At 46.1% G+C, this 16,079-nt stretch overlaps 1 protein-coding gene across 3 annotated transcripts in view; it reads left to right on the top strand.

The window, feature by feature from the left end:
• phactr2 (phosphatase and actin regulator 2) overlaps positions 1 to 16,079 on the top strand; it is a 193,177-nt gene that overhangs the window by 59,681 nt on the left and 117,417 nt on the right. Inside the window, exon 1 of one of the 3 annotated variants that reach the window (XM_068045585.1) lies at positions 9,375 to 9,723. The exons of the other annotated variants lie outside the window; for them this stretch is intronic. Within the exon in view, the coding sequence (XP_067901686.1) occupies positions 9,681 to 9,723 (43 nt within the window). The 5' untranslated portion in view covers positions 9,375 to 9,680. Of the gene's footprint in view, positions 1 to 9,374; positions 9,724 to 16,079 lie in introns of those variants that run through there. 3 annotated transcript variants of the gene reach the window in all.

Below are 16,079 nucleotides of genomic sequence, written 5' to 3'. Positions count from 1 at the left end.
CCAACCTCTCCTCATAGCTAATGCCCTCCAGACCAGGCAACATCCTGGTAAACCTCCTCTGTACCCTCTCCAAAGCCTCCACGTCCTTCTGGTAGTGTGGCGACCAGAATTGCACGCAATATTCTAAGTGTGGCCTAACTAAGGTTCTGTACAGATCTAAGCTCTGCAGTCCTGTCATCAATGGTGGTGGACAATTAAACAACTAACTGGAGGAGGTGGCTCCACAAATATCCCCCTTCTCGATGGGGGAGCACAGCACATCAGTGCGAAAGATAAGGCTGAAGCATTTGCAACAATCTTCAGCCAGAAGTGCTGAGTTGATGATCCATCTCGGCCTCCTCCTGAAGTCCCCAGCATCACAGATGCCAGACTTCAGCCAATTCGATTCACACCACGTGATATCAAGAAACAACTGAAGGCACTGGATACTGCAAAAGCTATGGGCCCTGACAATACTCCGGCAATAGTACTGAAGACCTGTGCTCCAGAACTTGCTGTGCCCCTAGCCAAGCTGTTCCAGTACAGCTACACAACACTGGCATCTACCCTGCAATGTGAAAAGTTGCCCAGGTATGTCCTGTAGACAAAAAGTAAGACAAGTCCTACCCAGCCAATTATCACCCCATCAGTCTACTCTCAATCATCAGTAAAGTGATGGAAGGTGTCATCGATAGTGCTATCAAGCAGCACTTGCTTAGCAATAACCTGCTCAGTGACGCTCAGTTTGGGTTCCGCCAGGGCCACTCAGCTCCTGACCGCATTACAGCCTTGGTTCAAACATGGACAAAAGAGCTGAACTCAAGAGGTGAGGTGAGAGTGACTGCCTTTAACATCAAGGCAGCATTTGACCGAGTATGGCATCAAGGAGCCCTAGCAAAACTGAAGTCAATGGGAATCGGGGGAAAACTCTCCGCTGGTTGGAGTCATACCTAGCACAAAGGAAGATGGTTGTGGTTATTGGAGGTCAATCATCTGAGCTCAGGACATCACTGCATGAGTTCATCAGAGTAGTGTCCTAGGCCCAACCATCTTCAGCTGCTTCATCAATGACCTTCCTTCAATCATAAGGTCAGAAGTGGGGATGTTGGCTGATGATTGCACATTCAGCACCATTCGTGACTCCTCAGATACTGAAGCTTGGGCTGATAAGTGGCAAGTAACATTCGTGCCACACAAGTGCCAGGCAATGACCATCTCCAACAAGAGAGAATCTAACCATCTCCCCTTGCCATTCAATGGCATTACAATCACTGAATCCCCCACTATCAACATCCTAGGGTTACCATTGACCAGAAACTGAACTGGAGTAGCCATATAAATACTGTGGCTACAACAGCAGGTCAGAGGCTAGGAATCCTGAGGCGAGTAACTCACCTCCTGACTCCCCAAAACCTGTCCATCATCTACAAGGCACAAGTCAGGAGTGTGATGAAATACTCTCCACTTGCCTGGATGGGTGCAGCTCCAACAACATTCAAGAAGCTCGACACCATCCAGGACAAAGCAGCCCGCTTGATTGGAACCCCATCTACAAACATTCACTCCCTCCACCACCGACGCACAGTGGCAGCAGTGTGTACCATCTACAAGATGCACTGCAGCAATGCACCAAGGCTCCTTAGACAGCACCTTCCAAACCCACGACCTCTACCAACTAGAAGGCCAAGGACAGCAGATGCATGGGAACACCATCACCGCCAAGTTCCCCTCCAAGCCACCTGACTTGGAACTATATCGCCGTTCCTTCACTTTCGCTGGGTCAAAATCCTGGAACTCCCTTCCTAACAGCACTGTGGGTGTACCTACCCCACATGGACTGCAGCAATTCAAGAAGGCAGCTCACCACCACCTTCTCAAGGGTGGCACAGTGGCGCAGTGGTTAGCACTGCAGCCTCACAGCTCCAGTGACCCAGGTTCAATTCTGGGTACTGCCTGTGCAGAGTTTGCATGTTCTCCCTGTGACTGCATGGGTTTTTGCTGGGTGCTCCGGTTTCCTCCCACAGCCAAAGACATGCAGGTTGATAGGTAAATTGGCCATTATAAATTGCCCCTAGTATCGGTAGGGGAATTGAGGGAAGTGGTAGGAATATGGGATTAATGCAGGATTAGTATAAATGGGTGGTTGATGATCAGCACAGACTCGGTGGGCCAAAGGGCCTGTTTCAGTGCTGTATCTCTAATTGAATAAATTAGGGATGGGCAATAAATGCTGGCCTTGCCAGCAACGACCACATCCATGAATGAAAAAAAAAACATTGGTTTTGTCATATGAAAATTGATTTTGTACTGTTGCTGGAGTGAGGAAATGACTTTCTGAAGCCGTGGCTGGAAATACATTTGCATATTAACAGATGGTGCTTATGTAGACAAGGGACCACTCCCTGACACATTCAACCCACAATGGATGTTGATCACCGGACAGTGAGGGGGTGGGGAAGTGCATTACAGGGCCTGCTGGGGTGATGCAATCTACAGGGGCCAGGACTGGTTGGACCAGCTGATCACATGACTAACTGGCTGTTCCAGGGTTTTTTGAACTAGCCACAGAGAGTTTGAACTTAGAGAGTATCTGTTTGCTCCTGAACTGAAAAGACCTCTCCTGTCTGCTCCCATCTCTTTCTCCACTGAAGATACATGGAACCCCAACAGAGAAAAGTGTTTTACAGCGAACAAGGTTTAAGAAGAATACTGGGCCCCAACGAAAAGCAAATCTTACCTCCAATCAAGGACTTTACAGTGAGCTTGAAGATCCGTAACAAAAACCCTCTTCAGAGATTGCCTCAAACCTTTCCACTTTATTTCTTCTGCTCTGTTCTATCTCTATCTGCATATGCGTGTTCATGCTAGCGTGGGTGCATTGTGTATCCGTAGGCGTTAACCGAATTAGAGTTTGTTTAAGTTTAATAACTTTCACCTTTTCTTCTTTAAACCTAAGAAAAACTGTTTGTGCTGGTTTCTTTACCTTATAATTGGAAAGCAGTGAGCAAGGATTCACCAAGGGGGATCTAAAAACATGGTGTTTTTTAAAAATTAAACCCTGTTACGGTAAGACCAGGTGAAAGCTGAGAGGGAACCCTAGAACCCTTTCTCACCTGGTCGTGACATAATGTAGAGGGTGCTTTACTCTGTATCTATAATGCTGCACCTGTGCTGGGAATGCTCATTACAAGGTGTTTCATTCCTCAGGGCAATTCTCCTTGACAAACGTAATACTTTCATCTTCTTTGGGCTGCGTATATTAAAGTTTCAAGTCAGGCAGAATTGAGTGGGTAATTCCCCCATCAATCTCACACTGCTGGGATTGTGTAACTCACCTCCACTCACTGCATTGTGCTGGAGAAATAACCCAGCTTTTACTGGGAGACATTGCTGTAGTTTAAAGCGTGAATTCTGTTTGCTGTCCTTCATAACGACTCTGTGTAAATAGACTCTGGCCACAAAACCCAGCTCTGTGCCAGCACTATGGGAGCTAGCTGAGGTAAAAGATGGCAAGGGGACTGCTCCCGCTCACTTCTGGCATGACCTGCGCTGATTGCCATGTTGTGAAGGGTGATAACGTGGGTATCCCATGAGTGCGTGAGAAGATCGTGATGTCACTCAGTGTTGAACACTGATTTGGCACCTGTCCTGCCATTTTGGACCTTGCTGCTCCTATTAACACCCTTTCTTAAGGGTTCAGCAGCATGAGGGACTCCCCCAACCACCCATTTAAAGGCATCACCATCCAACATGCAATTGAGGCGCTTTTGACCATCTACTTGCTGCTGCAGAGTTTTGGAAGTACTGCGTTGTCAGAGAAGTTGTTAAAATCAGAAAGGAGTGATGCTGGATTTTGGGCTGGTATTGTGCGCTTCTGAAAGACCTCTGAATACACCACTTGCTCCCTGTAAGAGGGCTGTAGTTGCAGTTCTCCTTGGGCTGCAGCATCAGAGGGAGATGGAGTAGAGGTAGCAAAGAAGGCAAGTTGCTCACAGAGGGAAGAGGAGGGCTCTCAGCAGGAGGCCTTATCCGCCTTGGAACAGCACCACTTCTACCTGTACCTAAGCCAGGAGCAGTGTGTTGATTGACTGCACTTCACCAAGATGGTGGTGACAGAACTGTTGAAATTGGACCTACAGCTTCACAACAGGGTGAGGACGGTGCTGCCAGTGGCTGATCCTTCCAGGCTGGGTCAGGCAACATAATAAACATCTTGCAGTTCACCATTCACCGCTGCATGCAGAAGATCACAGAAGAGCTGTACGCCTGGAGACAGGACTTTGTTGTCTTCTCTTTAAACAGAGAGAAGCAGGCACGTTCTTTGCCAGGATCGTGTGGGTTTCCCTGTGGCACAGGGAGCCATCAATTGCATATACCTGTCTTTGGGGGTGCTACATCTCAATGGTGAGATGTACCGAAACCATATGGGGTACCACTCCCTCAACATGCACTTGGTGTCAGACCACAGCAGCACATCATGCTGGTGAATGCTCACTATGCTGGTAATAGTCATGATGCTTTCATCCTGTGCCACTCCACTGTCTGAGCAATCTTCCTGCCATCACATTGAACCAGAGGGTGGCTACTCGATGACAAGGGCTCTCTGCTGTGTGCCTGGCTGATGACTTTCCTCCCTCACCCAACTGCACATGGCCGGCACTCAGATAATGAAAGACGTGCTGAAACATGGAATGTCATCAAGTGCTGAAGCAAAGCTTCTGCTGCCTGCATCAGTCTGGGGGGGTCTTCCAGTACTAGCCAGATTGTGGTCTGGATTTTCCCAGCCCATTGGAGGGGTGGGGCAGGGGGTGGAAATTTAGATTGATATGTGTGGGCTCAGCTCCATGATGTCTTAAGGGCAATTAGCCCCTATTTTTGGACAGACTTGAAATTTTGCGAATGGCACACAGGATGCCTGTTGTATCCACTCCCCTGCAGCTGAGAGGAGGTGGCTGCACAGCAGGATGTTGGAGCCTTGTTACCTTTGAGGTTGTTGAAGAGCTCACTGCTAGCAAATGGTAAGGCTGCTGTCTGCCCATATTTCAGCCTTTCCATTGAATATTGAAATCGTGGAGATGGATGTCTCCAACAGCCATTAGCATTTTACTTTTCAATAGTGGCTGCAGAGCCTCCCCTGCCACTCTATCAGTCCGGCCCTCAGCAGCACTCCCACTGCTCTCCAGGGGTTGTCAGATTCTATTGGAGTGGACATCACGTCCTGCGTTCCCGCCTCCAGAACCCGTCTGCCATCCCTAATTTGACGGTGAATGCAGAGGTAGCTGCTGCAGCCGATTATGGATCACCTTGTTAGAAGAACAGCAGAAATAGGAGCAGGACCAGGCTATACGGTCTCTACAATAAGATCATGGCTGATCTGAACTTGATCTCAACTCCACTTTTCTGCCTGTCCCCGTAACCTTTGACTCCTCCATTGTTTGAGATTCTGTCTACCTCAGTCTTGAATATATTCAATGACCCAGCCTCCACAGCGCTCTGGAGGAGGGAGTTCCAAAGATCCACGACCCTCTGAGAGAAGAAATTGCTCCTTGTCCTGCAAGAGAGACAGAAGTGTGTCATTGTGTATGGTGCCATGTGTTTGAGTGATGTGCCTGCCACAGTTGAATAGTAGGCAGTGTGTGCAAGCTGTGAGATGTGAGTGTGCAGTTTCCAGCAGTGTAAAGTGCGTGAGGGAGAGATGAAGCATATAGGAACTTAGAAACATAGGACCTCGGGGCAGGAATAGGCCATTCAACCCTTTGAGCCTGCTCCACCATTCAATAAGATCATAGCTGATCTGGTTGTGGTCTCAACTTTCTGCCCCCCTTATGAACGTGTGGTTGAGTCGTGGTTGACATTGACTGTTGGTAGATGAATGATAGGTGTGGTGAATGGAACAGTGTGTGAGGCTAGTGGTGCAGTTGGTAGGAAATGGTATGTAAACATGCAATGACTGACCTTGACCTCTCCTGTAAGGTCATTAAACTTTTTGCAGCACTACATCCAGGTAGTCGGTGCATTGAACACCTGCTCCCCCTGCCTTCTCATCACTTGTCTAGAGGGCTTCTTGGCAGCCTGATGAAAGAGAGCCTCTCTCCTCCAGTCCACCCTGGGCACTGGTGACTCCAGTGTGGTATCTGAAAACCTGGGAACACGTTCTCTTCCCATTTCACCATTTTGGGTGCTTCCTGAAGGTTTCCCAATGTTGCACATCAAGCCCCAATGTAGCCACAATGCACCTTGCCTGTATGAGGTGCAGTCTGGCTTTAAGAAGTACAGGCTGGCTTTAAGTGGCACTAGCCTTGCATGAACATGGGGCCCCTGCTGAGGCGTGTAGCCACTCAACAGCGCTGGGCTGTGTGCCATAATCACTCAAACAAGCAGGCAGTGAGATGTTTGCATCTTGCCTGCATCACTTCAATCAGACACAAGCTAACCGTGCATTGCAATCCCTGGGCCAGAATTTGAGGGCTATCCAATTTAGCCCCCTCTCTGCTTGCTGTAAACTCTGCTGGACGTCCCACACTATCTCCACCTCACTGACTAACACAGTGTTATCAATACTCACTGCCTTTATTTCAGGATGAGGGAAGTGGAACAGATTTGTGCAGGCGGTTTTTGAGCCCTCCCTTTTCTGATGCTGGGATTAATTCCAGGCGCTTAAAACCAAACAGCTGCTTTTTAAAGATTACAGATGACTGCCAGCGATGTGTGGCCCATTGTCCAAATTGTTTTCCATTACCATCTTAATCTGGATTAATTAAATATGTTTACTGGCTTTAGTGATTTCTGTTGTGTTCAACTCAGAGTCTGTCACTGCCTACACTCCTCATAGTCAGCTGTCTGTCGCTGTCTTGGACTGGAAATCTCTAGTGCTATTTCACTGTGGATTGGCTTGAAGATGAGCTTGTACGTGGCAGATGAAATTTTATGCAGAGAAGTGAGAAGTGATGTATTTTGGAAGGGAGAACAGGGAGAGGCAATATTAACCAAATGGTACAATTTTAAAGTGGGTGGAGGGATAAAGAGTCTTCTGAGTTCACAAACGCAAATATTTGAAAGTTTCAGGACAAGTCATAGAATGATACAGCACAGGAGGAGGCCATTCAGCCCATCGTGCCTGTGCTGGCTCTTTGAAAGAGCTATCTAATTAGTCGCACTCCCCTGCTCTTTCCCCATAACCCAGAAAAACTTTCTCTCCAAAAAGTCGATATTACTGATTTTTAAAATATATATATATATGGGTCCTGGGCTCATTAATAGAGGCAAAGACATTGTGCTAAAACGTTTATAAACCACTGGTTTGGCCTCAGCTGGAGTATTGGGTCCAATTCTGAACATCACAGTTTAGGAAGGATGTCAAGGCCTTGGAGATCACATTGACCATGAGGTTCCTGTTTGATGTGGTCACTGCCCCAATCAGGAGCCCATCCAACTCTCTTTTGAACATGTGTAGTAAGTTAGCACTCACTGTACAGGCCAACAATTAGTTCCAATGGTCCACTCATCTCTAGGACTGTCTAACATCTAACCTAGTTCCATCCTTGTGTAAACTGATGCATTTAATGAATATATGAATGAAGGGGAGGGGACCTTCGACTTTAGGGTCCCAGCACGTTGGGTTTGACTGAGCATTTCCTGGAATCGGGGGTCCCCTCCCGCTGAGCACTGTCTCCCACAGCCTGGGAGATCAGTGCTTTAAATTTCCTGTTGCAGTGTGCCCTTCCCCCCCTCCCCCCCCGCTCCGTGCCATCACCAGCTGCTGTTAGAGATATCACCTGCAGAGAATCAGGAATTGGAGAGTCTCGGCAATCGAGGGGGTCTGTGAAATGATGGGGAGGGGCCTCTGAAAATTGGGGGTCCCCTCATCCTCACTCTCAATTTCCCCTCTACTGTTCCCAGGAGACCTCCTGTTTCTTGGACAACAGCTGCTGTCACAAAAGCACGAGCAGAAATACACAAGCTTTGAGGTAAATGCAGTAACCTTTGTAGCTGTCACATGATCAAATACCACAGGCTCTGATGTCATGTGGTCAGTGTGTCAAATGATCAAACCTCCAGGAGCCAGAGTTGGAAACCCTACTCGACATGGCTGCTATTCAATGGCAGGTGGAGGTCAGGCCCACAGAGTAGTGGGAGAGGGAAATCATTATTGGGCAGCTGCTTTGCACATCCTGTCATCCTGGTCGAGAAATTCTGCTGTGTAGAAGGCGATATTCAGGCACTGAACGGGCTCCTAAGAATCCAATATGGTGAGCAGGAAGCACACATGTATCAGGAGCTGCAATTGCCTTGCTCATTATATTTGTCAGCAAAACAATCATGTCCAGGGCCTGAAAAAGGTGTCTGGCCGTTTCGGCATAATTGAATAATGGGCCTAATGCCTGGTTGAGGCCCCCTGTGCAATATTGGGTTTCCCTGAGGCAGCCTGGACCAGCTACAGTCAGGAAAATCAGGCTTGCCTGCTAGGCTGCAGCCAATGAGGAGTGCTCCTCCCTACCTCACATGCAAAGTACACAGGCTGCCATGGGAAGCCCCTCCCCCCACAACATACAGCACCACACCCGCCCCCACCCCCCAACTTATCCTGGCTTCTGCCCTCCCCAATCGCTACTCACTGCTTTCCTCTTCCCAACCCAATCGCCTAACCTCCTCATTAACACCAAACGTGCAGCCCCAACTCCTCCTCTTTCCCAATCCCAGCTCCTCCTCTTTCCCAATCCCAATTTCTCCTCTTTCCCAATCCCAATTTCTCCTCTTTCCCAATCTTCCTCAACTACTGGCTCGATGATGATGAAGTTCAAGGACAGTATCAGGTGTTTCGTGGGCCAGATTCAGGTGCGGGAGCTGATCCCAGGCCTCTGTCTCGGGGCAGGAATGGCAGATAATCTGGGCTCAGTGAATCCCACAGGGTGATTAAGAAAACTGAACAGTGAAAATAGGCATTTTTTTCCTAAATGCTTTGAAAAGAAGTGGAATAGACATTTGTTTTTAATGATTGTGGGATTTTCTTGTCAAATGAAACCTACTGTTCCCTTTGCACTTGGCCCTCAAGCTTGCTGACAATGTTCAGTTACCCTGTGCTGAATGTATTCCTTCTTCCCTCCTTCCCCCTAATAACACCCAGTCCAAAAGAAGACAGCAGCTCCTAGATTTGAAATGTTTCCTTTAATGAAAATCTGCATTTTTAGAATTAATCTTAATTGTGGAGGTGTAGAATCTCCTTTTAAGAACAATTCTTCTACCTCCCTCCAGCCCCTGCCCCACCCCCTCCACCACTTCAAGTTTATTTCCCCTCTGGAGCACGAGGAATCCACAGAAGGGAATCTGCTTTCCAATAACACTGTACCAGCTTGGGACTCCCTCCCCGTGCCCTCTGACCTCTCCGAGCTAATCTGCATAAAGGAATGACAAGCATTCTAGTTGAGCAGGAACAGACGGGGCTGGAGGCTGAAGCAAAAGGGCTGGGTGTGTGTTCGAGAGCGAGAGAGAGACTGGAACTGGGAAAGTTTTCAATCAGTATCTCTGTGTGTGTGTGAGAGAGGCAGTGCATCAAAACCCTGTCTGCGGAAAAGAAAGTGAAATGAACTCGGGGTGTCTTGACGGGTGGAGGAACTGTGGCTTTGAGTGTCTGGGACAGTTCTGACGATTTGCTGTCTTCATGCGAAAGAGGATAAAAGGGTTCCTGTTGAAGCAGGAAGAAAATGGGACAGACTTCAGTATCGAGCTTTACTCAGCCTGCAAGTGGTGAGTAAAACTGCAGCCGCTCTCCAGAGCTTTGTGTGGTTCTGCCGAGACTATGGGGAGTTTTGTTTCAAATGAATGGAGTCACTGACTTTCTTTTTAAAAAAGAAAAAGAGCTAATATAGTTTTCCAATAAAAATCAGTTTAAAATGTGATTTTTTTTTTAACTGTTACCAAACAACAGAAATGAAATAACTTGAGATGGTTTTAAAGTTACTTTGCATATTGTACATTGAAAACATCCTGTTGCCTTTCTCTGCTGTACATCTCTGTTCTGTTTTGCTGATTGACATTTATCTTTGCTGCATCCCTGTACTCACTGTGTTGAATAGGCACATTGATAATTAACCCTTACTGTGCTGAACTTCCCAAAGTCTGTACAGCAGTTGCTGGAGCTAGTGCTTTAGAGCAGACACCTGTTGCTTGGTTTGGAGAGTACCTTCACTTTTCGGAGAGGTGTGACATTTTGCTTGAGATGCCTATCTGTTGATGCCAGTCACTTTTCCTCCTTTTTCTTTAAATTCCCGTAAATTTCTACGGCACGAAGCTGGCATTTAAAACAGGAGCGCATTGTGTTGGAGACACCCACGGCACTGCGATCCTCCACTGCTCCATCTGGATGAGACGGGCATCAATCCAGGTGGTTGAGGGACTCAGAGGCCAAGCAGTTCCTGCTGAGGAGAGGCTGTAGCGAGCGGCAGTGAAGGATGGTTGGGTGAGTGAGGGCAGGTGGCTGTGCGGGATTAAACCTAGTGTTATCCGTTCTGAGAACAATGGCAGTGGCCTGCCTCGCCTAGAGGAACAGGAGAAGGCCATTCAGCCCTTCAGGCCTCTTCCAACATTCCAGTAGATCCTGGCCGATCACTGTCTGAAACTTCACCTACCTGCCCTGGGTCTGCATGCCTTAATACCCTTAACCAACATAAATAACCTTGAAGAGGAGCCACCACCAATTGTTACGGTAGTTAGAGGGACGGCAGATGGTAAGATGGAGTGGGGCCAAAAGGATATCAAATGGAAAGGGCTGATGGGTCATCTTCAGCCAAACGCATATTGTGCATTAAGGTGCTGGTCTGAAGGGATCTAATTTGGGTCACAGAATTGTGCGTCTTCTGAGTATTCAAAGTGAAGCAGGTCAGGGAGAGTCTAGTTCCAAAGAGCAATTCCAAGTAAGTATAGATGGATAAAAGCAAAATACTGCGGATGCTGGAAATCTGAAACAAAAACAAGAAATGCTGGATTCACTCAGCAGGTCTGGCAGCATCTGTGGAAAGAGAAGCAGAGTTAACGTTTCGGGTCAGTGACCCTTCTTCGGTTCCGAAGAAGGGTCACTGACCCGAAACGTTAACTCTGCTTCTCTTTCCACAGATGCTGCCAGACCTGCTGAGTGAATCCAGCATTTCTTGTTTTTGTTGTGTAAGTATAGATGGAGGTGCCTTCCTTCTAAGGATTAAATGGAAAGGGAAATTCTAATGTGCTGGGGTTTTCCTTCATTGAATTCTTAAAGCAAATGATGCTTCTTAAAGGTGCCACTGCACTAAGGGAAGTTTCTGGAATGGTTGCCTTTCTGAGCCTTTTGGCTGATTGTTGGGGGAGTTCCTGTTCACACATGATGTCTGGAATAGAGGTGGGGAGGAGGGAAGTTTGCTTTCCCTTTGATGTTGCTTGGCACAGTGTGGTTAGTTTTAGATGCCATCAATCATTTCACCTTTGGTTCCTTCTCCCATCGACACAATCAGAGACCAGTCAGGGTGTGAATACTCCTTTGTAAAAATCAAGTAAAATGTTCTTATACTAGGCTCTGCATCAGTGGTGCCAATTCTCTCTCCTGCCAACTTACAATATTCCTTGATTATTTTTTCCAACTTGGCTCACCATTTGTAGTTAACTATAGAACCATAAAAATATCCCAGCACAAGGAGGCCCTTTGTCCTATCAACCTTTACTAGCTCCCCATTGGAGCTGTCTGCTTGGAATTCATTTCCATGCTCTCTCTCTCTCTACCCTTTAAATGCCAACTTGGCTCCATTAGTGATTCTGTTATGAAGGTCATGGACTCAAGCCCCAGTCCAGAGACATGAGTGTATAATCTAGTGAGGGAGCGCTGCACTGTTGGAGGTACCGTATTTCCAGTGGGACCCCATCTGCCTTCACAAGTAGATGTAAAAATTCCACATCACAAAAAAGATCTGCAAGTTCTCCCAGTGTCCTGGCCAATATTTATTCTTTGAGCAATACCATTAAAAATAGGTTGGCCCAAATCTATTTTTAGGATCTTGCTGTGGGCAAATTGGATGTGGTGCATCCTATAGTGACCACAACTCAGGAGTAATTTTGGTATCTGCCTTGGCTGAGTTGATAGCTGTCTCACCTCTGAGTCACAATCTGTGGGTTCAACTTCCATTCCAAGACTTGAGCACAAAATCCAGGCTGTCATGCTAAGCCCCCACCTGCCAAGAATGAGGCGCATTAATTTTGTCATGAACATTGATTTTAAACTGTTAACGAAATGAAGAAAGGACTTGTTAAACAGATCAGCTGTGGCTGGAAAAGACACTTGCATGTTAACAACAGTGATTGGAAAGACAAAGGACCATTCCCTGACACATTCAACCCACAATGGACCTTTATCACCAGGTACTGTGTGTTAGAGGAAAATTCCAGAGACTGCTTAAGGTGATACAATCCAAGACGTGGTCAGACCAGTTAGTAACATGATTAACCTGCTTGGCAACCTGGGGTTTTCTGAATTTCTGAAATTCAGTTTGAAGAGAGAGTGTCCTGGACTGAGAAGATCTCTCCTGTCTGCTCCCATCTCTTTCTCATAAGCCTCTGAGTACACTGAAGACACATGAACCTCAAGAAAGAAAAGTCTCCAACAGTGAACAAGGTTTAAGAAGAATACTGAGCCCCAATGAAAAGCAAGATCTACCTACAATCAAGGACTCTACAGTGAGCTCGAAGAACCATAACAAAAATTCTTCAGATATTGCCTCAAACTTTTTCACTTTATTTTTCTTCTGCTCTTTTCTGTCTCTATTTGCATGTGTGTATTGCATTTACATGCTAGCATGGGCACGTTGTGTATCCATAGACGTCAACCAAATTAGAGTTTAAGTTGAAGTTTAATAAATTTCAACGTTTCTTCTTTAAACCTAAGAAATCCTGTTGTGCTGGTTTCTTTGCCTTATAATTGGAAAGCAGTGAACAAGGATTCACCAAGGGGGAGCTAAAAACACAATGTGTTTAAAATTAAACCCTGTTACAGTAAGACCAGGTGAAGGCCGAGAGGGAACCCAAGACCTCTTTCACACCTGGTCGTGACAAGGCTAACACTCCCAGTGAGTACTGAAGGAGGTAGCACAATTCAAAGAAGTGCAGGGGAGTTCTCCCCTTGTCACTATTGATCCCTTACCCAAAATCACTAAAAAAAAAATTATCTGGTCATTTTCTCACTGCTGTTTGTGGGAGCTTGCTGTGCGCAGATTGGCTGGCCTGTTTCCTGCATTACAGCAGTGAATCCACTACAAAGATACTTTTGTTGGCTAAAAAGTGATTTGGGACATTCTAGGGTCATGAAAGGCGCTATATAAATGCAAATCCTTTCCTTTATTCACCAGCTGTGAAGCCATAAAAATATCAAAATTGCAGTATATCGTGTTCCTTCTTTAATATTTTACTTTTTGAAGAGTTTAACTCCAGCCTAGATGCTGTGACTGATTTCACTTCAGTAACCCATTATGATAAAGTATTCCATTTGCTAATATTGCCTTGCATGAAAACATTCCTTCTTCATACCTGTGGCTCTGAACCCGAGTATGGGTTATGTTACTAGTTGCAACAGGCCAAGGGAAACATTGCATAGCAAACTTGGGTATAATGGAAGCAACAAATTGTGATCAAAAATAATTTGTTTCGACCAATTTGTGTTGTGTGAGAGTCTCTCCCACCTGGAGTGCACTCCAGTAACCCGGACCCACACACCTCGAGATTCGGTTCCTCTCATACCCAGCTTGAGAACTTCCCACCCTCTCTTGCTCCTTGAACGCTAACTTGTCCAAAACACTGTTGCCACCTCTGTGGTGAGATACATTGAAGCCCAGCAGTGCTGGCTAGTCTGGGTAAAAATGGCAGGAAATAGGTTTACAGTCACTGCATCACAAAAACTGTAAGAAGCAGTCTGCTGCAGGAAAATGGCAATGGATAATCACACTTAAAAAAGGCATTAGAAAATCACATTTTCAGTAGACAATTAATTTTACAAAATTAAATCTTTTTTAAAAGTGCAATAATTTTGATCAGATAAATCATTTTAAAAATTGATATTTAGAAAGTCTGATAAATCATGTTTAATGGTCATAGATTTTACTTTTATAAAATGTTTGAAAGATTCCCTGTTAAATTAATTTTTGAAATAGTGTAGACCTCCTCATCAAGTATTTGCAAATTGAGAGGAGGCTCCTTACGCCTGGAAATACAGGCGTAAATTTTAAAAGTGTAACTAATTTGGAATTAGTGGGCAATTTAGCCCAAATTTGCACTGGTTGCTGACCCTTGGGAGTAGCGCTAGTTGGCCTACCGCAGCTTTCGGAGTAGCGCACTCTGAAAGTTGCGGGGCCTCTCCGACATCCAGTAGCAGTGAACGCTGAATGCGGTGCCACTACTGGCACCACAAAATGAGGCCCCTTATGTGCATAAATGGGATTTTTGCCATCCTCCCCTCAACGTTACATCAGCGAAGCAGGAGGAAGCCCGAAACAATTTTCAGTGCACGTCACTGTGATAATGCCCAGTGGCACAGTTCCAAGTATTTGATGATGTCTTGTTGTACTTTGAAGGGTACAGTGGGCAGTGTGTGTACCTGGCTGTATGAATAAGTACCCAAAGAGCATTGATGAGGGAATGTGTGTCGCTAGTGTGAAATTGTTCACTATCACCACTTGTATTTGGAATTTTTATTTTTAAATTCTCTTTGCTACAACAGGACAGCAGCTGTGTATTCTTGGTAAACTCATCCCAGTCAGGTGTTTCTGCCATCCACTATCAGGAAAGTTTGAAAGTTTCTCTAGAAAAGAGAAAGCTGACAGGTGACGGGTCTTTCTGATTTTAAAGGGCTTTGATAGGGTAGATGTAGAGAAAGTGTTTTCACTTGTGGGGGAGATCAGAACTCGAAGCAATAAATATAAGATAGTCACTAATAGATCCAATAGGGAATTCAGGAGAAATTTATTTCCCAGAGAGTAGTGAGAATGTGGAACTCGCTACCACAGAGAATAGTTGAGATGAGTGGCATAGGTGTATTTAAGGGGAAACTGGATAAGTGCATGAGGGAGAAATGAATAGAAAGATATTAGGATAGGGTGAGACGAAGCAAACAGTGGGCAGAGGTTTGTGAACAGCATAAATGCTAGCATAGAACGGTTGGGCTGAATGTGCTGTAAATTCAGAACACTCCCTTTCCAGTTGGTGGCTCTCTTATGCCTTTCCCTGTCTGATTGTGACTGTTTCTGCTGAGGTCTGTCACATGGCTATCTCTGGTATGTTCTCGCCCCAGGTCTTTCTAAACAGTGTCAATGGAGCACTTGCATCAACACGCTATTGCAATGAATCCATTGATTAAAACTGGTTGGTGTACAAAAGGCCAGTTTCCAGCAGCAGGAAAGACATAGTGGAGCAGTGTGTGTGTGTGTAGATTGAGTCACACTGAAGCACTGCACTGATCCACCTGTCAGTTATCCTGATCTCTACAGCTCCTTTGTCTAAGTCAGTGAGGGGGTGTCTGGCTCTTTCTCATGAGACAGTCATTGAGTGGAGACCAGCTGATCTCCCGGGTCACCCTATGGTCACCTAATGGTCATATTGAGGGCCAGGCACTCACTGGAAAGGAGGGTTCCCATGAGGAGATGTTTCCTCCAACTGTGGGACTGAGAGGAGGTAAGGGGTCTATGAGCAAGGAAAATTATGCCAGGGGGTATATTTAATCATAAAAGTGGCATTGGTGGAGGTCTGATTCAAGTATGAGGAGAACATACGTTTGTTCAAAAAATCAAATTGGCCTTTCAGCAAATAAAATTGTCAGCTCTCTAATGCAGCTTGGTAGCCCTGATTCAGTGGGTAGCACTCTTGCCTCTGATTCAGACGGTTGTTGGTTTGAGCCCCATTCCAGAGACTTGAGCATAAAATCTAGGCTGGCACTCCCGGTGCAGTACTGAGGGGGTGCTGCACTGTCAGATTTGCTACCCTTTGGATGAGACGTTAAACCAAGGTCCCATTTGCTCTCTCAGGCAGATGTATAAAGAAATTTGTGCAGAATAAGCTGTGAAACGGACTGTATTAGGCAAAGCTGCTGAACTTGAGGT

Source organism: Heterodontus francisci, chromosome 13 (assembly GCF_036365525.1).
Source record: "Heterodontus francisci isolate sHetFra1 chromosome 13, sHetFra1.hap1, whole genome shotgun sequence".
Taxonomy (NCBI): Eukaryota; Metazoa; Chordata; class Chondrichthyes; order Heterodontiformes; family Heterodontidae; genus Heterodontus; species Heterodontus francisci.
This window is presented reverse-complemented; position numbering and strand designations above follow the sequence as displayed.